This window comes from Empidonax traillii, unplaced genomic scaffold, assembly GCF_003031625.1.
Source record: "Empidonax traillii isolate 1590-97213 ecotype Southwest subspecies unplaced genomic scaffold, ASM303162v1 scaffold1498:size99784, whole genome shotgun sequence".
Lineage (NCBI taxonomy): Eukaryota > Metazoa > Chordata > Aves > Passeriformes > Tyrannidae > Empidonax > Empidonax traillii.
Genome location: NW_020956691.1, coordinates 35,030 through 55,106, shown reverse-complemented (window position 1 = coordinate 55,106; position 20,077 = coordinate 35,030). Strand labels below are relative to the sequence as shown.

The 20,077-nt window shown below is 41.7% G+C and overlaps 1 protein-coding gene across 1 annotated transcript in view; it reads right to left on the bottom strand.

Moving 5' to 3' along the window:
• The window catches only part of LOC114070280 (zinc finger RNA-binding protein-like), a 54,496-nt gene that overhangs the window by 7,251 nt on the left and 27,168 nt on the right, over positions 1 to 20,077 (bottom strand). The window contains exons 11-15 of the mRNA XM_027907608.1: positions 12,248 to 12,393; positions 11,701 to 11,863; positions 9,267 to 9,472; positions 8,872 to 9,022; positions 7,302 to 7,443 (exon numbers count right to left, since the gene is read on the bottom strand). Of these exons, the coding sequence (XP_027763409.1) occupies positions 7,302 to 7,443; positions 8,872 to 9,022; positions 9,267 to 9,472; positions 11,701 to 11,863; positions 12,248 to 12,393 (808 nt within the window). The remainder of the gene's footprint in view (positions 1 to 7,301; positions 7,444 to 8,871; positions 9,023 to 9,266; positions 9,473 to 11,700; positions 11,864 to 12,247; positions 12,394 to 20,077) is intronic.

Below are 20,077 nucleotides of genomic sequence, written 5' to 3'. Positions count from 1 at the left end.
GAACTGTAGGCCCATCAATCTGACCTTGGTGCCAGAGAAGGTTATGGAGCAGATCATCTTGAGTGCCAACGTGTGGCACGTACAGGATGACCAGGGGATCAGGTCCAGCCAGCATGGGTTTAGGAAAGGTGGATCCTGCTTAAATGACCTGATCTTCTACGACCAGGTGACCCACTTAGAGGATGAGGGAAAGGTTGTGAATGTTGTCTACCTAGACTTTAGTAAACCCTTTGACACTGTTTCTCACATCATTCTCCTGCATAAACTGGTTGCTCATGTCTTGGACAGGTACACTGTGGTCTGGGTAAAGAATTGGCTGAATGGCCTGGCCCAGAGAGTGGTGGAGAATGGAGTTACATCCAGCTGGCGGTTGGTGATCCCCAGGGCTCAGTATAGGGGCTAGTTCTGGTTATTATCTTTCTCAGTGATCTGGACAAGGGAATTGAGTGTAGTCCCAGTAAGTTTCCAAACAAAACCAAGTTGGGTGGGAGTATTGATCTGCTGGAAGGCAGGAAGGCTCTGCAGAGGATTCTGGACAGGCTGGATCAATGGGCTGAGGTCAACACTATGAGGTTCAATAAGGCAAAGTGACCCTGCACTTGGGTCATAACAACCTTATCATAGAATCATAGAATCAGATGGGTTGGAAATGACCTCTGAGATCATCAAGTCCAACTCTTGATCCACTACTACCGCAGTTACTAGACTATGGCACTAAGTGCCACATCCAGTCTCTTCTTAAATACCTCCAGGCACAGAGAATCCACCACCTCTCTGGGAAGCCCATTCCAATGCCTGATTACCTTCTCTGTGAAGAACTTCTTCTGAATATCTAACCTAAACCTCCCCTGGCAGAGCTTGAGATGATGCCCTCTTGTCTCACTGCTGGTTGCCTGGGAGAAGAGACCAACCCCCACCTGGCTACAACCTCCTCTCAGGGAGTTGTAGAGAGTGATTGGGTCACCCCTGAGCCTCTTCTTCTCCAGACTAAACAACCCCAGCTCCCTCAGCCTTTCCTCATAGGACTTGTGATCAAGTCCCTTCACCAGTCTTGTTGCTCTTCTCTGGACCTGCTCCAGCACCTCAATATCCTTCCTGAACTGAGGGGTCCAGAACTGGACAAAGCACTCCAGGTGTGGCCTAACCAGTGCTGAGCACAGGGGAAGAATCGCTTCCCTGCTCCTGCTGGTCACACTGTTCTTGATGCAGGCCAGGATGCCATTGGCCTTCTTGGCCACCTGGGCACACTGCTGGCTCATGTTCAGCTTCCTGTTGATCTAAACTCCCAGGTCCCTTTCTTCCTAGCTGCTCTCCAGCCACTCTGCGCCCAGCCTGTAGCGCTGCATGGGGTTGTTGTGGCCAAAGTGCAGGACTCAGCACTTGACCTTATTGAACTTCATCCCATTGGAATCAGCCCAACTCTCCAGCCTATTCAGGTCCCTCTGCAGAGCCCTCCTGCCTTCCAGCTGATTGACACTCCCCCCTAGCTTGGTGTTATCTGCAAATTCACTAATGGTGGACTCAATCCCCTCATCTAAATCATCGATAAAGATATTAAACAGAACTGGGCCCAACCCTGATCCCTGGGGGACACCACTAGTGACCGGCCACCAACTGGATGCAGCACCATTCACCAGCACTCTCTGGGCTCAACTATCCAGCCAGTTCTTAACCCAGCACAGAATGCCCCTGCCCAAGCCGTGGGCTGCCAATTTTTTCAGGAGTATGCTATGGGAGACGGTGTCAAAGGCTTTGCTGAATTCCAGGTAGACCACATCCACAGCCTTCCCCTCATCCACCAGGTGGGTCACCTGATCATAAAAAGAGATCAGGTTGGTCAGACAGGACCTGCCCCTCCTAAACCTGTGTTGGCTGGGTCCCTTGTCCATCCTGCAGGTGCTGTGTGATTGCACTCAGGATGAACTGCTCCATAACCTTGCCAGGCACTGAGGTCAGGCTGACAGGCCTGTAGTTTCCCGGGTCCTCCTTGCAGCCCTTTTTGTAGATCGGCGTGACATTCGCCAACTTCCAATCATCTGGGACCTCCCCAGAGAGCCAGGACTGTTGGTAAGTGATGGAGAGTGGCTTGGCGAGCTCTTCTGCCAGCTCCCTCATCACCCTAGGATGGATCCCATCTGGTCCCATAGACTTGTGAGGATCCAAGTGGCTCAGCAGGTTACTAACTGTTTCCTCCTTGATTACAGGGGGGCTATTCAGCTTCCCGTCCCTGTCTACAAGCTCCAGAAGCCAGTTGTCCTCAGGACAACCTGTCTTACTGTTGAAGACTGAGGTAAAGAAGGTGTTAAATACCTCAGCCTTGTCCTCATCTTTGATAACTATGTTCCCACCCATGTCCAATAAAGAATGGAGGTTTTCCTTGTCCCTCCTTTTGCTACTGATGTATCTATAGAAAGACTTTTTGTTATCCCTAACAGAAGTGGCAAGATCAAGTTTTGCCTTTGTCTCTCTGATTTTCTTTCTACAGGACCTAACTATATTCCTAAACTCTTCCTGAGTAGCCAACTTATGCAGTGCTACAGGGGGGCAGAGTGGCTGGAAAGATGCTCAGTGGAAAAGGACCTGGGGGTGCTGGTCAACAGCTGGCTGAACATGAGCCAACAGTGTGCCCAGGTGGCCAAGAAGGCCAATGGCATCCTGGCCTGTAATAGAAATAGTGTGACCAGCAGGACTTGGGAAATGATTGTCCCCTCATACCTCAGCACTGGTAAGGTCATATCTTGAATCTTGTGTTCAGTTTTGGGCTCCTCAAAACAAGACGGACATTGAGGTGCTGGGGCATGTCCTGAGAAGGGCAACAAAGTTGGTGAAGGGTCTAGAGCGCAAGTCTTATGAGGAGCGGCTGAGGGAGCTGGGGTTGTTTAGCCTGGAGAAAAGGAGCCTAAGGGGAGATGTTATTGCTCTCTACAACTCCCTGAAAGGAGGTTGTAGCAAGGTGAGTATTGGTCTCTTCTCCCAAGTAACAAATGTGAGCAAATGGTCTCAAACTATGCCAGGGGAGGTTTAGGTTGGACATTAGGAGGAATTTCTTCACAGAAAGGGTTGTCAAGCATTGGAATAGACTGCCCGGGAAACTGGTGGGATCACCATTCCTGGAGGTATTTAAAAGACGTGTAGATGTGGTGCTTAGGGACATGGTTTAGTGGTGGACTTGGCAGAATTAGGTTAATGGTTGGAGTCGATGATCTTAGAGGGATTTTCCAACTGAAATGATTCTATGATTCTATTATTCTAACATATAGTAGATCTTGTATATTTAAATGTTCAGAAAAGGTTTAATTACAAATGAGATACCTTTGTTACCAAAATGAAAATACCACAAGGCCCTTTTGGAAGTGGTTAAAATTAATGAAACTGGAACCACTGAACAATATGAAATGGTACCTTCAAGTTACTTAAAAAATTGTAGGGATATACTGCAATAATCAGTTTTTAAAGTTTTTTGTTTTAGTAATTATGAAAATGGCTATTGTGACTAAAGTATATTGGTAGCACAACTGGTGATATACCAGATAAGACAAAAGAAAAAGCCCTCATTTAATGGCACTCATTTCACAGGAGCTGGCTGTATGGAATATAGTTTACTCCAGCAAGATATAAAGGTAGGTTACTCCAAGAACAGAATTTATATATATAGTCTCATGAAACATACCAGCAAGGAGAAGCTTCTAGGGATGCTGCAGAGAGACAGCTCAGAAAAAAACTATTTATATACAAATGCAAAATAAATAGTAGAATACTTTGGAGAGAACTAAAAAGCCATGAACGAACATGGTGCTACAACTTTGCAAAATACTAACTAAACTAAATATGAAGTACTCCTTTCAGATTTGGGCATTTTTTAATAGGATAGTCCCATTGCTCTGCACAGGGTTAAAAGGGGGAGGATTTCAAAATAAGAACAAAGCTGAGAAGAACATAGGTATCTTCTCACACAAGTATTTAAACTTATGAACTATATGTTAAAGTGGAAAGAAGAAGAAGAACTGCACCAACAAGGTATTTACAGAACAAATGAAGACATTTAAAGTGGTATTTCATTTAAAACAAAAACTCAAACCCACACCTCTACAGGAGGGGTGCCAAGTAAGATAACTGATGAAACAAGTAAAACTTGGATATAAAAAGACAAGGAGTAAATTTAGAGAAAACCCACAGCAGGTAAATAGAGGCAAAATAAAGTTGAGAAATTAAAAATATGTGTCTGTTGTGTCTAGTAGCCTAATCAGTCCATTTTTTGCATTCTTTTAAAACTACTATGCAAATAGACTATACTATGCAAATTTTTATCACAATAACTCACTACATAATTTGAAACTCTAATTACTTCTAGCTCTGAAAAACTTCAAATTGGAAAATAATTTTACTAAAAAGAATTACAGTTTAAGTGCACAGAAGAGAATCTTGCTGTGTGCTGGAAATGTCAATCTAAAATGTACTACTAATAGGTATCATATGAATATCCTTGAAACTTAGACTAAGTCAGAAGTTGCAAGACACCTAATTGCACTGAGAATACATTGACTGAAAAAAATGTATCAAGGAAACTCTTGTAATACTTACTCTGTGAATTTTTGCATCTGTTTCACATTTCAGAATTAAGCCCTTAGTCTTTAAATTCAGATGCCTAACCTATCACCCTGTTAAGCTAAGACAAAAAAATTGAATTAATTTATAAAACACAAGCATGAATTCTTACCCTATATAACTTATTACTACCCTAAATATAAAGGGTTAATCTTCAGTTAGACATGCTGTGTCCACACTACGTCTTCATTAAAAGTTAACAGGCATATCAATTTTTATTATGTGAAATACATTTTACCCAGTCAACTATTTAAAGACTAGTGTGAACACTGCTTAATTCTAGGATAGAGACAAAGACAAGAAGAAAAAAACCCAAAGTAACAGCAGATGCTAGGACTATGCGTCCAAACCTCCTCCTTTGTAAAATACGGCAGGTGTGACACTGAGCTTTAGAAAACCTTGGTCAAAAATCCTTCCAATGTCTTGGCAGTAATCCCTGACAGAAACCAAGTTCCTCTGCTAGAAGGCTTTGGACCAGGGCTGTTAGCTAAGGATGAAAACAAGACACACACGCGCACATATATGTTTTTATAAGTATATAGACTTTGTTTGCTGAAGGAAAGACTCCACAGCAGGGATTAGAGCCCTTTGAACATATCAGATCCAGTAAACTGTCAAATGCACAATACTGTAAGGAACGGTAGCTATATGGTTAACAATTTTATTTGACAGTGGTTTGTCGGGTTTTTTTTAGCCTTTTATCATGTAATGGGATTATTACACATCAAACATGATTCTACTCCACATGCAAGTCTCAGTCTTATCTTTACTCAAACTGGTTCTTCCAGTAAAACCTTCCTTATCACCTGAACTAGCTCTCCAAACAGGTTAAAAAAAAAAAAAAAAAAGAAAACTTTAAACCATTGTAAGACACAGAGCATGAGGAGCTGCAGTAAGAAAAGACATAAACACATACTATTACTCTGCAGCAAATAAGCAGCAGTCTTCATAATAAGGCTTTTTTTGCTGCAATAATTTTCAATTCAGTCTTCTATTTGTTCTAGTTTCAAAAGTGAATGTTATATACTGCTCAGTGTCTTGAAAGAGAAATCTAACTGGATTTTGCTTACCTAGAGGCAGTACTCCAGCAGTGAATAAACTGACAATGATCATTTTAACTCAAGTGTGGGTCAGACAAAAGTACAGATTTGTTTCCTTTAGGTAGCATAAATTACAGGATTGATTGTAGTAATTCGAAATTTGTTTTCTTTTTAGTCTATGTCATAGAATTTTAGGACAGAAAACAGAAATTTAATATTGTGGCAGAATCGATATTGCACCTTTTCATAGTATGTTAACAGACAAACATGGTGTTTAAAGTTAATTTCATTTAATGCTTAATTTAATAATCAAATATTTTAAAGTATTCTTTATGAAATTAAATAATACATGAAGTCTGATTCAGCACAGACGAGTCATTTTACGCTTAGATTTTTCAAAAAACAAGTAGAATTGGTTGGGTGTGACAGTACATGTACAAAGACTATAGTTAGGAATAATACATACAGCTCAAAAATCATGTACAAAGCACTCTTTAAGACTCTTCAAGACTCTTCAGAAGTCACCCAAACTAGAGAATATATCTTGATATTTTTCTTTCTGATTAAGTAAGATGACTTGGTTAACACAGTTTGCTTACAATGCACTAATGCTACAGAACATTTACTAATGCAATATAAAAATTTCAAGTAATTTAGAGGACATATAATGATGAGATGAGATGAAGTAAAAAAGTCTCTGTGGCTTAAATAAATACAAGCACATGTATGTATACACACACAATTTTTTTTCAACCTGCATAGGAGAAATGTTAAGATAGCCTCAGACTTCCTATCCGTAGATTCACTGTCAAACACTAGAACCCTGTTTGCCGCAATCTTTTTCAACTATGAAAATACAGGATTAAAAGGAAACAAAAGTTTATTTTATCTGACCCATAAACAGAAAGAACCAATGTACTGCAGACATTAATCATGCTTGTTGGCTTAAAAAGCTTTTAGAGCTTTGAAAGCATTACAAAACAGACCTTAAAGCAACACTGCTGGCAACAGAGAAACTGTAAACTTCAGAAACAGTTTTATTTACAAACTCCACTTTCTGCTAGTTGAAATGACAAAGCCATTTTTTATTTTACAAGTCTGAGTTTGCCAGTTGGATAGAAGACTGATTGCAATATCAGGAGCCTAAATATACTCAAAAATCACTCCAGACCAAAAAGTAACCTCAGAGAGCTGGAAAAAAAATTACATCTTCTTTTAAAGTTATAAGCACTATTATCATCAAAAGTAGTGCTGCTATTTGGAATGTGTAAATAATGGTAATACTGATCCAGCTAAAACCTGAAAATATGATTTTTCTAAAACCATACAATCTTTCTTTTAGGGCAAGACTGCACTAGAAAGCCAGTTTATAGTCACTTGCTATAAAATACTTAACTTTCCATAGAACTGTATAAGAGGGGGGAAAAAACCAAGTTTGTATCTTTTCCAGGAAGCTGAGTTTGGAATTTAGGCTCGAATTTTTAAAAATAAATGCACCATATAAGCTTTTTTTTATAACTAATTTTTCTTTACTGAGACTGCTTGTTGAAAAACAAGGTTGTGATCAAATACATTAGTTATGTCAGCATGTTGCCCTCTAGGACCTTAATGCCATCTTAAGCAGAATAGAAGTAACATCTTGAACAACTTCCCAACCTCCATCCCTCATGTTCTCCTCCCGAATGACCGGAGATGTCAGTGTGATAGTAACTTGCATTTTGGGTTCCACACATGAATTTAAAATTATTGCGGCCTCTGAGACTGCACACTTGATATCGTATTTCTCAGGACTTATTACCTAAATATCAAGAAACAGAAATTTCTATTAGCATGTGGCCAAGTAAGGGGAAGAAAATGTATTTCACCATAGTCTTTGTTAACAGAAAGACAGAAACTCAATATAATTATATGAAGCAGATACCTCTGTATTCAAAGAAACAACATTATGCACGATATATATATATATGTATATGGACTTGTATACTGTTTCCAAATCATTAATGAAAACACACAGCAGTTGCCAAGCATGCAAAAGAAAAAAAGTAAATCTACCCATAAGTGAAATTCTAATACTAAGTAAATTACATAACAGCATTTGAGATAAAGAAAAGCCTCAGTGCCACTTCAAATGCCAGTTCTCATTGGAACATAGGAGCCTTTAAAAAGCACAAAGATGCAGTGGTGGTTCTTCAAGCTTGCAGTTACAGAATGAGTACTGCAAGTCACATTCTATACTTGGCTATCACAACATCCTCTGGTGAGAACAAAGGGCAAGATTAACACCGGGGGGGAAAAAGTAAGAGTAACAAGGTGGTTACTCAGAATTGCTTCTTGCAACTAGATTTATTAACTCTAAACACTCCCAAAATAAAGCTGTAGGCATCTCTATCACCTTCCACAAACTAGAGGGACAAGTGAATTTTCCACAAAGCCAGACCAAGATGTGCAGGATTTAAGTTTTCTTCTGTTCTGTTATTTCAAACAAGAGCAAACCCAAGATTATTTTTCTAATTAATCTGATCCTGCTAATGCCTCTACCATGCCCCTAATTCGGTCAAGCATTTTACCAGACTGCATTGAAATACTAATGTTGTGACAAGCATTCTATAATAATGGTGGAAAGGCTTTGTTCAGTAGAGAACACTGAAGTTAAAAACTTTATTCTGTACTTTCATTTCTTATAGAAATACAGCAAATGGTTTATATGAATTTTGACAAATGGTTGAAGACTGTGTGTATTCTTTTTTTTAGTGCCAAATGAAAAAAAAACACACACAAGACTTAGTTAACTAATTGTGGGACTACAAAGCATTGACACATACAAACTGGAAACAAGACAAGTACAAACAGACTGGCATTAGTGGAGAACTTTGACCTTCAGGCAGTGCAAGCTTCCTGCAACACTGCACAAATTACCTCTATTGCTGCTGGTAACTGGATAATAGTCTTTCTTCTGCTCATTTCTATTTCCCAGTTAAATGAAATCTATTAAATAATGATTGATACTACACCACTAGCATAAGCACCTAGACACTTATATGGACACAATATACAAAAAGCCAAACATGAAGCATAGTCCTGAATTCAGACAGAAACACTCAGAAAATGAAAAGAAACCGAACCTGAGCTATGAAATGCAGCATGGTCAGCCCTACATTTGACTCGAGGACAGAGTTTTACAGTACCTTTACCAAAATTCAAATCCAAAAATCTAAATACTACTTACTGCAAGTTGTTTGGGAAGATTTTCAGCAATACAACTGAGTAACATCTTTGAAGGCTTCTCAGCACATAACAAAACAAGACTGACATTTCGGTCTCCACGGAGTAACAAACCTTTAGCCAAAACGCCCACCCGTAAAACTCCTTTCAAAGCTCTGTGAATTACAGTTAAAAGTTGCATTTAAAATAATATAAAAATCATAAAACTAAACCTGGAGATAGAAAAATTAAGTAAAATAGGAGTATTCCTTATACTCTTGAGGCCACAGTGACATATGTAATATCAAAACCCAAAAGAAACAGAGTTCCTGAAAGCACTGATAACAGTACAAGGAAAAACATAAAATGACTTCAGAAACAAGTCATAAAATTCTTAAAAAATAATAAAGAAAAAAATACCTGTCTTTACTGCCATCTTTTTTGTCATCTCCCTCTTTGCTCTTGTTTTTTTCATGGTCAATCATATTGTCAGAAACAAGTTTCAAAGCACGCTCAGTAATAGAAACAATTTTTTGGACTGCTTGCAGTTCCTCCTCTGTTGGATATATAGCTGCATGTTTGGTCATCACATAGCGGTCATCAGAGGAGTCAGGGCGGCGTAGAGGCTAAACAGATGAGAAAGCACATTTCTGAAATTTGGGTACACAACAGGTAAAGGAAGTTGATTCTCCCCCTCTACTCTGCTCTCATGAGACCCCACCTGGAGTACTGTGTCCAGTTCTGGGGACCCCAACATAAGAAGGATGTGGACCTGTTGGTGTGAGTCCAGAGGAGGGACAAGAAGATGATCAGAGGGCTGGAGCACCTCCCCTATGAAGACAGGCTGAAAGAGTTGGAGCTGTTCAGCCTGGTGAAGAAAAGGCTCCAGGGAGATCTTATAGCACCTTCCCGTACCTAAAGGGGTCCTACAAGAAGTCTGGAGATGGACTTTTTACAAGGGCATGTAGTGATTGGACAAGGGCTTTAAACTGAAAATAGGTAGGTTTAGATTAGATATTAGGAATAAATTCTTTACTGTGAAGGTGGTGAGGTACTGGAACATGATGCCCAGAGAAGTTGTAGATGCCCCATCCCTGGAAGTGTTCAAGGCCAGGTTGGATAGGGCTTGGAGCAAGCTAGTCTAGCAGAAGGTGTCCCTGCCCATGGCAGGGGGGTTGGAACTGGATAATCTTTAAGGTCCCTTCCAACACAAACTATTCTATGATATACTTCCAAATTCACAGGTGATGTGTGACCAAAAACCAAACATGTGGTTAAACAACAGAATATTCAAACCTCAAATTATTGAGATGCAACAAAACATGAACTGGTGTCCTTAACAACTTACACTGATCACAATCAGTCATATCTGAAAAAAACATGAAATGTATCAAAAATAAACAAATTGGGAAATCCCAAGATCAGAAGTACCTCCCCAACATAAATATTTATTGTCTTTTGTTAACTGGGAAATACTTGCATACTGCTGCAAAATAAATATCTGTGATTGCTTTCATAGAATCATGGAAGAATTCAAATAGGAAGGGACCTCAGGAGGTCCTCTAGTCCAGCCTCCTGTGGAAACCATGGTCAGCTATAAGACTATATCATGTTGCTCAGAGCTTCATCCAGTCGGTTCTTGAAAACCGCCAAAGATGGAAGCTTCACAACGTCTGTGTGGAGAAAAAAAGAAAAAAAAATCCTATATTCAGTTTGCAGTTCTTTTGTCTCAGCTTAAGTTGGTTGTATCTCACCCCCTCACAACTGTAAAGAGCCTGGCTCCATTGTCTTTATAATGAACAGGTATTAGAAGTATTAGAAGGCTATTACATCCCAATGAAGCTATCTCTTCTCCAGGCTGAATAGGCCCAGATCCCTCAAGTCTCTCCTCACAGGGCACACACTCCAGACCCCTGATCCCAGTAGCCCCACACTGAACCTGCTATAGTTTATCAGTATCTTTCTTGTACTGGAAAGCCCAAAACTGAATGCAGTATTGCAGTTTGAGTCTAATGAAAGCAGATCACTTCCCTTTATCTACTGATTATGCTCCTGTTATCATCACCCAGAATGCTGTTAGCCTTGCTTGCTACCAGGGCATATGGTTAGCTCATGTTCATTTTATTATCTGCCAAGAATCCCAGATGCCTTTCAGCAGGGTTGCTACCCAATCCCTCAGTGCAAGTGGTTATGCCTTCCCAAGTGCAGCATTAGGAATTTGTCCTTGCAGAATTCTATAAAGTTCCTGTTGGTCCATCCCTCCAGTCTTCCTAGGTCCTGCTGGATGGTAGCCCTGCCCTCAAAGGTTTAAGCTGTTCTCCCCACCCCAAAACAATTCAGTTTCATGTCAGCTGCAAACCTCATGAGTGTGCACTCACTCCATCACCTTTCAAATCATTGATAAGGTGCTAATGAGACAAATCCCAAAATAAACACATGCGTCACTGCACTTGTTACTGACCTCCAGGTAAAGTACGGCCCACCACTAACCATTATCCTCTGGGACTGACGATCCAATCACTTTTTATCCATACATTTGTCCACAATTTGATAAATAAAAGTATAATGTAATTAAATAAATTTACAAGTAGCACACAAATCCAGAGTGACTTGTATTTCAGAAGAAACAATATTTGTCTTCAAGGCATTCTTTTGTCATATAAGCGGGTTTATTTCAGAAGACAGGTCCACCTACAGAGTTTAAGTAGTATATAATTTTTTCTTCACTTTTCTCAATCCTTTAGAAACACTGGAGACAACTGAAGTATCACTGAATAATTTACAGTTCTTAACTGTGCCTCTTGGTAAATATGATGTCTTTCTCTATTTTTCCCCCTCAAGTTAAGAAACTCACAGTTGGTCCTTGGGGCTGAGGAGGCATTCCTGGTCTAACTCCCAGCAGGCCTAGAGGTCCTGGAGGACCATGAGGATATCCTCCATCTGGTATTCTGCAGCGGTCATCCCAGTGATGCTGCTCTTCCTCCATTCTCCTCCAGTACATGTCCTCTTCATATCGCCTGAAGAGCATCAGTGTTCTCTTTATATAGCACTTAATACTTGCAACCATTCTAAATAAATTCTTGGATGTTCTCACTAACTCATTTCTAGTAATCAAGAGCAAATACCAATGAACTCCAGAGGGTACCTAAAATGGTTATTTTGAAAGCAGGCCTGAATTTATAGCAAATAATTCTAGTAAGTCTACATTCCTCAGAGGGATTGAACAAATAACAAAACAAAACAAAAAAAACCCAAAACCTCAGAGGGATAATGACAGCTAATTTAAAACAAGACAGTACAGCGTTTCCAAAACAAATATTCAAAATAAGCAACTACAGAAGTAGTTTTAGATAATCTGACTGCAGTTTTGTCTCATTCATTGATAAAACAGAATGCATTACCTCATTTCCATCCTCCAGCGTTCTTCCTCTTCTCGCCTTCTCCAGTATTCTTCTTTCTGCATCTGTTTCTTCATCTTCTCTTCTTGAATTTTCCTTGCTCGAATACTAGGCTTTACTTCTACTTGTAAATCAGGGTTTACTTTTTTCTAGTTTAGAAAAATAAAAAGTGAAATGTTGGTTTGTCTCTTGCCATCTCAAGGTCACATAGTTCTTCTGACACATTAAGCACACACTACTGTTCTACGATAAAATCAGGGGGAGCAAAATGCAGTTTTAGAACTACACTGAATGAACAGCTGATGAAGAAAAATCTATGTCCAGTATTACAAATGAAAGAAATAGCAATTAATTCCCTCTTCAGCTATATGAGAACAAAGCTATTTAAGTTTAAAATGTTACATGAAATACTAAGTAATTTGCTGTTCATTCTGCAGCAGGATGATTACTCTATAGCCTGAAAAAAACCCATGTCATCTTAACTACAGTGTGCTTCCTGATGCCCTGTTCCTGAAGGGTCCCTGATACAGGAGCATAATCATGAGTCACTGAATAAATTTTTCTGGCAATTTTTCCGGCAATTTTTCCCTCTTCTTTCATCCCTTTCATGATCATGCAGGCCCACTGTATCTCCTGAGATCACAGTAGATTCTTCTTATATAATCTTACAATAATGAAAACACACACCACGTGTCACTGTAGGTGTCTGTCCATTCATGACTAAAAAGTCTACAATACTTATTTCTCAAATGTCACTACAAGGGGTTTAAGTGGTTTATCCTGACAAAAATATTGAGCATTTGAAATTCATGGTAAACAACAAAGCACCTACTATTGCTTGCATGTCGTACAATATTTTTATGTTGCCAAGTGATGTTCAGAATGTTTTAAGATACACCCAAACCAAAATGCGGTTTCAGAGTCTGCATTACAATGATGCCTCAGAGCTTTTTGCATTTTTTCACTTTTGTAGATTTTAGAAGTAGATGTGTAGTAAATTTAGATTTTAATGTAGCTGTATAATCCCTTACCCTTTAACATAGTAGCTACCCATGCTTAACCCTATTACCCCATTTCATATCAATCCCTCTAAATTCCATTAGCGTGTTTAGTCTTCCTTTCAAGGTAGAATTGTAGAAAAACACCTCTGTTTAAGAACATTGCACCCTAGGCCTGGACCAGAAGATATCACACAGACAAAGCAACCTTCAAGCCCAGAACTTTGGAGGAGCTCCAAGGACTGTACGTGCTGTGAAGAAAATGAAGATGAGGAAGAAGGGGTTCCAAACACCCCTAGACCCAATTCCTGAAGGGGTGTGTCAGGGGTCAGAACTGGGCAGAACCGGGGGTAGATAGATCTGGGATTGGATGGACCTTATTATAAAATCATAGAACCACTATGTGAGTTCACGCGCATCGTATGTATTCCCCTGGGCCTGAGGCCTGATTAAAGGATCCATTCTTTCTATATTATCTTATACACTAAATTGGCCTGGAGTCTTTTTCTCCGTAGTCTCTTTAGGCAATAAATTGGTGCCCAAAAGGTGGAAATTGAAATCCAGCACCCTGGAAGCTGTTGGACCTTTGACTTCTTTGGATCAAGCCATTTCATCCTGTGAGACCTTTTCATCTGGCACCACTTATTTGAAGGGTTCCCGCACCAATCCTGAGAAGCCCCAGCTCCTAACAATCCTGGGCACAGGTGAGATAAAAGAGCAGTTCTTTTAAGGTTAAATTTTGCTAGCAACTGTAAATTGGGTTTTTCCTGGAAATTGGGGAATATGGTGGGCTGGGAAGTGAGACTTTGGGGCCCTGTGTTGTTGCAAAAGTCGCTGTTTTCCCAGTCTGTGGGTGAAAAGTGTTTTGCCTGGATGGGCAGCTTAACTGGCCCAGGACGGTTAAAGGGGTGCGGGTGGAGGACCCCTCTCACTGGTGTGGCTTCGGTAAAGGCAGGGCAGGGACGGTGGACAGTGGACCATACCACTGTGGTTACTCAGGGGGCTTTGTATTGGGGAGTTTCTTCCTGCCTGGTAGTTGTCATTATGGGTTGTGTCAAGTCCTGAGAGGAGGAGATTCCGAAAGGATCTCCTTTAGCCTTGGTTTTGCAGCACTGGAGGCATTTGACTGGTCCTGAAACATCTTTATAGAGGCAGGAGTTATGTAGGTTGTCTATAAACATGTGGCTGTTTCAGAGGCTGCACAAAGGGGACACTTGGCTGAAGTTTGGCTCTTTTTAAATAAATAGAGCATTTCAGCTTATGTCGATCCTCCCTAAGGAGGAGAGGTGGAGAGAAGTAGTGTATGCTGAGTTGCTTCTGGTTTTTTTAAACCATCCAAAATGGAAGAAGGAATATAAGTTAGGGAAAGCCCCGGTAGCAACGGGAGCCTCAGAACCAGTGGGGACAGGGGCTGCCATTGGAGTTACCACTGTGGGAGCGGCAGTGGCGGGAGCTGCCACTACAGGACAGGCGGGGACAGAAGCAGCAGCTACTGGAGCAGCGGTGGTGGGAGCTGCCTCTATGGGACAAGCGGGGACTGGACACCCTGTGGACACCGCGGCGGGAGCCACAACCACGGGGCCTGGGGGAAGTAGTGCTGGAGCAGGGGCTGCTGCGGGTCTGGCGGGCCGGACAGGGACAGTGGCAGGCGCAGAATACTCCGCGACTGCGACTGGCACAGACACATGTCTGAACACTCCGCAGCTACAAGAGGCATCGACTCGGCTGCCCACGATACCTCGGCAGTTACCGGCAAAGTGGCTGCCGCTGCAGGAGGAGCAGAGGTGGTGCCTAAAGGCACTGTTGCCACCCTGATCGACACCAGTGCTTCTGGCTCTGTCATCAAGGGCAGAGCTGGAACCACCTCTTCCCCATTCCAACTCCCGGTCCCGTATGGACCTTACCCCCCCCCTCAGAGTATGCTGGGGGCGGGGTCATTCCAACTGCCCACCCCCCCCACCGTATGCAGGTTTTCCCATTCTGGAAGAGGGGGTGGCGTTTTCAGCTTTTGCCCCCTGTCGTCAGGGAACAGGTTCCCCAAGGATAAGCAAGTCACTCCCGGCCTCCCAGAGGAGACAAAGGCAGGGTCTTTTCCCCTTTGACCCTTCAAGCATGAAAATCAAAACTAGAGATAGTGATCTCACTGACACAGGTACAGAAGCCTCTGATGACGAATCAGACAACACCTCAGAGAAGGAAAGAGCTCCCGTAATAAAACCAAAACCAAAAGGAAGTTTTTGCTGCAACTGTCAGGGGAAGGGGGAGAAGGGTGTGTGAGGTTTTGTCAGACCCAAGCCCGGTGGCTAGGAGAATGAGAACAAAAAAGGGAAAAACTGTCATAGAGGTTGCCTTGAGACAGGCCATGGGTAACCAAGGCCCAATTTTGATAAAAGTTTCTTTTTCTCTGCTTGAGTTACAACAATGGAAGGCCTCAGTTGGGGAATATAGAGAGAACCCAGAGAAGGTGGTTAATTATGCAGAAAGACCAATAAGACAGGTGTTGTAAATGCAATTGCTAGCATGATAAGGGGAATGATTGGTGTTCTTTCTGCAAAAAGGGCACTGGAGAAGGGACTGTCCAGATCTGAAGAAAAGTGGAAACCCAGTCCCTCAACTGGTTGTGGACCAGGATGGACAGGGTGTCTGAAGGGGACCAGAGGATTCTACCCCAGCAGAACCTCTGGTTATAGCTAAGCTGGGGGGAGAAGAAGTTGAATTCTTGGTTAATTCTGTGTTAAATACTTTGGAAGGGAAACTGAGTTATGATACTCTAGTGGTGGTTCGTGCTTCAGGAGTAAGCGAAACAAGGCCTTTCTTTAAACCTTTGAGATTTAAATTGGGAAAGGACTGGATAACTCATCAATTCCTCTATATGCCAAACTGTCCTAAGCCTTTACTGGGTAGGGATCTATTGGAGAAATTAGAAGCCAAAATTAAATTTTGCAAGGGGAGGGGAATAAAAGTCATAATTCCTGACACTAAATATATTGAGGCAGCTACCTTTTTCATACAGGAGAACCATGGAGAATGCTGTCATCCCTATAGTGTGGCTAACGGTTGTCCTGGGAGGTCCAAGCAAGCAGAACCTGTAAGCATCACACTCAAACCAGGAGCAACACCGGTAAGACAAAAACAATACCCTTTGAAGCTAGAAAGTCATAAAGGATTAGCACCCCTAATTGAAAAGTTTCTTATATTTGGGTTATTGGTAGAATGTAAATCCAAATACAATACCTCCATCCTACCGGTAAAAAAGGCTGATGGTAAGAGCTATCAATTCGTGCAGGATCTAAGGACAACCAACAAAATAACAGAGGATATACACCCAGTAGTGGCCAACCCTATACCTTATTGACCACATTAACAGATGATTTAGGGTGGTTTACTGTGCTTGATCTCAAGGATGCCTTCTTCTGCATTCCTGTGCATAAGGACAGCCAAGAGTTTTTTGCTTTTGAATGGGAAAATCCTGAGACAGGGAGAAGAACTCAACTCACCTGGACAGTTTTACCCCAGAGCTACAAGAACAGTCTATTTGGAATCCAACTGGCAAAAAAAACAGAGGACTGGAGAAGGCAGTAGCCAGAAAGAGTTGTCCTGCAGTATGCGGACAATATACTAATTGCTGCCAAAAATCAGGACCAGTGCATCCAGCTCACTGTAAGTCTTTTAAACTTTTTGGGACTAAATGGGTATAGAGTCTTGAAAGAGAAGGCAGAGATTGCAAAGGAAATGGTCATCTATTTGGGGCTTGAGATCTACTGTGGACATCGACAACTCAGTACAGATTGGAAAGAAGCCATCTGTCGTCTTCCAGAGCCCCACACTGTATGAGAAATGCAGGCTTTCCTAGGAATGGTAGGATGGTGTTGCCTGTGGATACCTGACTATGGCTTACTAGTCAAACCCCTTATATGGAGCACTAAAAGTGGCCAGGGAAGGAGTCATGACATGGACAGATGAAACCAGGGCCATATTTAAACAGCTGAAACAATCTTTAATGTCAGCTCCAGCACTGGGACTACCAAACCTAACTAAGCCTTTTGAACTGTTCACACACGAACAACTAAATGTTGCTCTGGGGGTACTGTCACAGACTCTGGGAAAACAGCGAAGGGCTGTGGCTTACTTTTCCAAACAACTAGACAGTGTTAGCCAAGGGTGGCCTGAGTGTTTGAGAACTGTAGCAGCAACTGTTATCCTGATCCAGGATGCCTGGAAATTCACCCTTGGGCAATGCATTGTTGTGTATGTATCCCATGCAGTCCAAGTTGCGCTTGAGCAAAAGGGGGACCACTGGCTGTCCCCTAGCAGAATGCTCAAGTACCAAGCTGTGTTGTTGGAACAGGATGATGTTACCCTGAAAACAACATCTATTGTAAATCCTGCTATGTTTCTTTCCCCAACATTGACTGACAGTGTGCCCGAGCATGACTGCAGACCATCGAAGAGGTCTATTCCAGCAGACCAGTCCTGAAGGATGTGCCTCTGGAAAACCCAGACTAGGAACTGTAAACGGATGGAAGCAATTTCATGTGGGATGGTAAGTGAATGACGGGGTATGCAGTGACAACCAAGGATGAGGTAATTGAGGCGAAGGCCTTGCCAGCGGATGTATCATCCCAAAAAGCGGAACTGATTGCACTGACAAGAGCTCTAGAACTGAGCGAAGGAAAGAAGGTAAATATATGGACTGATTCTAAATATGCATTCAGCATTGTACATGCCCATGGAGCCATCTGGAAAAAGAGAGGGCTACTAACTGCCCAAGGCAGTGGGATCACACATGCAGACCAAAACCATGCACTCCTGCAGAGTATTTGGAAGCCTGAGGCAGTGTCTATCATGCATTGCAGAGCTCATCAAAAGGGGAAAACAACTCCAGAATTGGGAGGCAAAAGGGGATGCAGAAAAAAGTATCCTAGCAGTAATACCACAGAAGGAAACCTATCTGACAGGGTTTACCCCAAAATATGATGAGAAAGACCACCAGTTAATTAAATCCCTTAACGCTGAAATCAAGGAAAGTGCTGTTACACCTACAGGACAGGTTGTGGTCACACCCCAGCTCCTCAGGGAGATAGCTCTGCAGGAACATGAGGTTACCCACTGGGGAACAGAAAATCTTTTAAAACATCTGAAGAAGGTAGTAATTGGGACAGGTATGACCAAAGTCAGGCAATCCATTGTAAGTAAATGTGAAATCTGCAGGCAAAACAATCCTGATACAAGCAAGAGAGTGGTGCTAGGGGTAACAAAGGCTGGGAACCTTCACGGAGATTACTGGTAAATAGATTTTGCTGAGTTACCACCAAGGGAGAGGTAAAAATACATACTGGTACTGGTTGACACCTTCAGTGGATGGCCTGAAGCTTACCCCTGTCACACTAACACAGCAAGGGAAGTGGTAGAAGCTTTGCTCAACCATATAATTCCAAGGTTTGGGGTTCCTCTGGGAATGTCATCAGATAGAGGGACACATTTCATTGCAACAGTAGTGAAGGAAGTTTGTTGTATCCTGGGAATTGTCTGGGAGCTGCATACTCCCTGCAGACCTCAGGCAAGTGGCAAAGTCGAAAGTATGAATGGTACTCTTAAAAAGTAGATTGGTAAAATTTGTCAGGAAACATCTATGTCTTGGGTTCAGGCTTTGCCTCTAGCTCTGTTGAGAATTTGCATACAACCAAGGCGGAGAGATAAGTCCTTATGAAATATTATATGGAAAACCATATCAAGCTCCGCATATTCCCAGGGACATCCACATGAGGGGGAAAGTTGATCTACAAAAGTATTTAATGGCTCTAGGCTCTACTTTACAGAAACTCCAGGAAATTCATTGAGTTATCCAGACCCATAGGATTGGACACCCCTGCTCATCAATCCCATCCTGGAGACCGGGTCTACGTTAAATGGTAGGACAGTGACCCATTGCGAGCCAAGTGGAGAGGACCATTCCAAGTCCTGCTGACCTCCCTCAATGCAGTCAAAGTTGTTGGCAAAGGACCCTGGTTTCATTACTCCAGAGTGAAGAAAGCTTCTGTTCTTGGAACAAATAGCAAATCAGAGCCTGACAGCGATGAAGAGGATGTGGTTTAAACTGTTTCTTCCATACATATTATCTGTACAGTCGGTAACTATGGATTTGGTTTGGAACCAAAATTTGCATTTAGCTTTTGTAAAATGTATCCAATATTTTATCTTATACACTAAATTGGCCTGGAGTCTTTTTCTCCACAGTGTCTTTAGGCAATACAACTTTAAAGACTATACTCCTTAAGAAATATATTTCTCTAGCTTTTTTAATATGCTGTTTACTCAGAGCACCTACTTCTGACTAGTCTTTAAATTTAAGAACACGTGTAGCGGGTTGACCCTGGCTGGATGCCAGGTACTCACTAAAGCCGCTCTCTCACTCCCCTCTGCAATTGGACAGAGGAGAGAAAATACAACAAAGGATTCAAAGTTGAGATAAGAGCTGGGAGAGGTCACTTACTGATCACCATCATGGGCAAAACAGACTCGAAGTGGGGATATTAATTAAATTTATTACTAACAGGATCAGAGCAAGAGAATGAGAAGTAAAATAGTCTTAAAAACACCTTCCCCCCAGCCCTCCTTTTCTTCAAAGTTCTACCTTGTGGGAAGAAAATAGTGAATGTCTGAGCAATTTATATTGTGTGTAGTGCTTTTATGGACTTTTATAAACCTTTGCATATTTTTATAAGTACTATAAGTTATAAGTCCCAAGATGGCTGCGGGTGTCTCCTCAAGAACAAAGAAAAACGTGGTTCAAGAAGAAGGTGGAGCCCGTTAAAGTAAACTATTACTTGGTTAT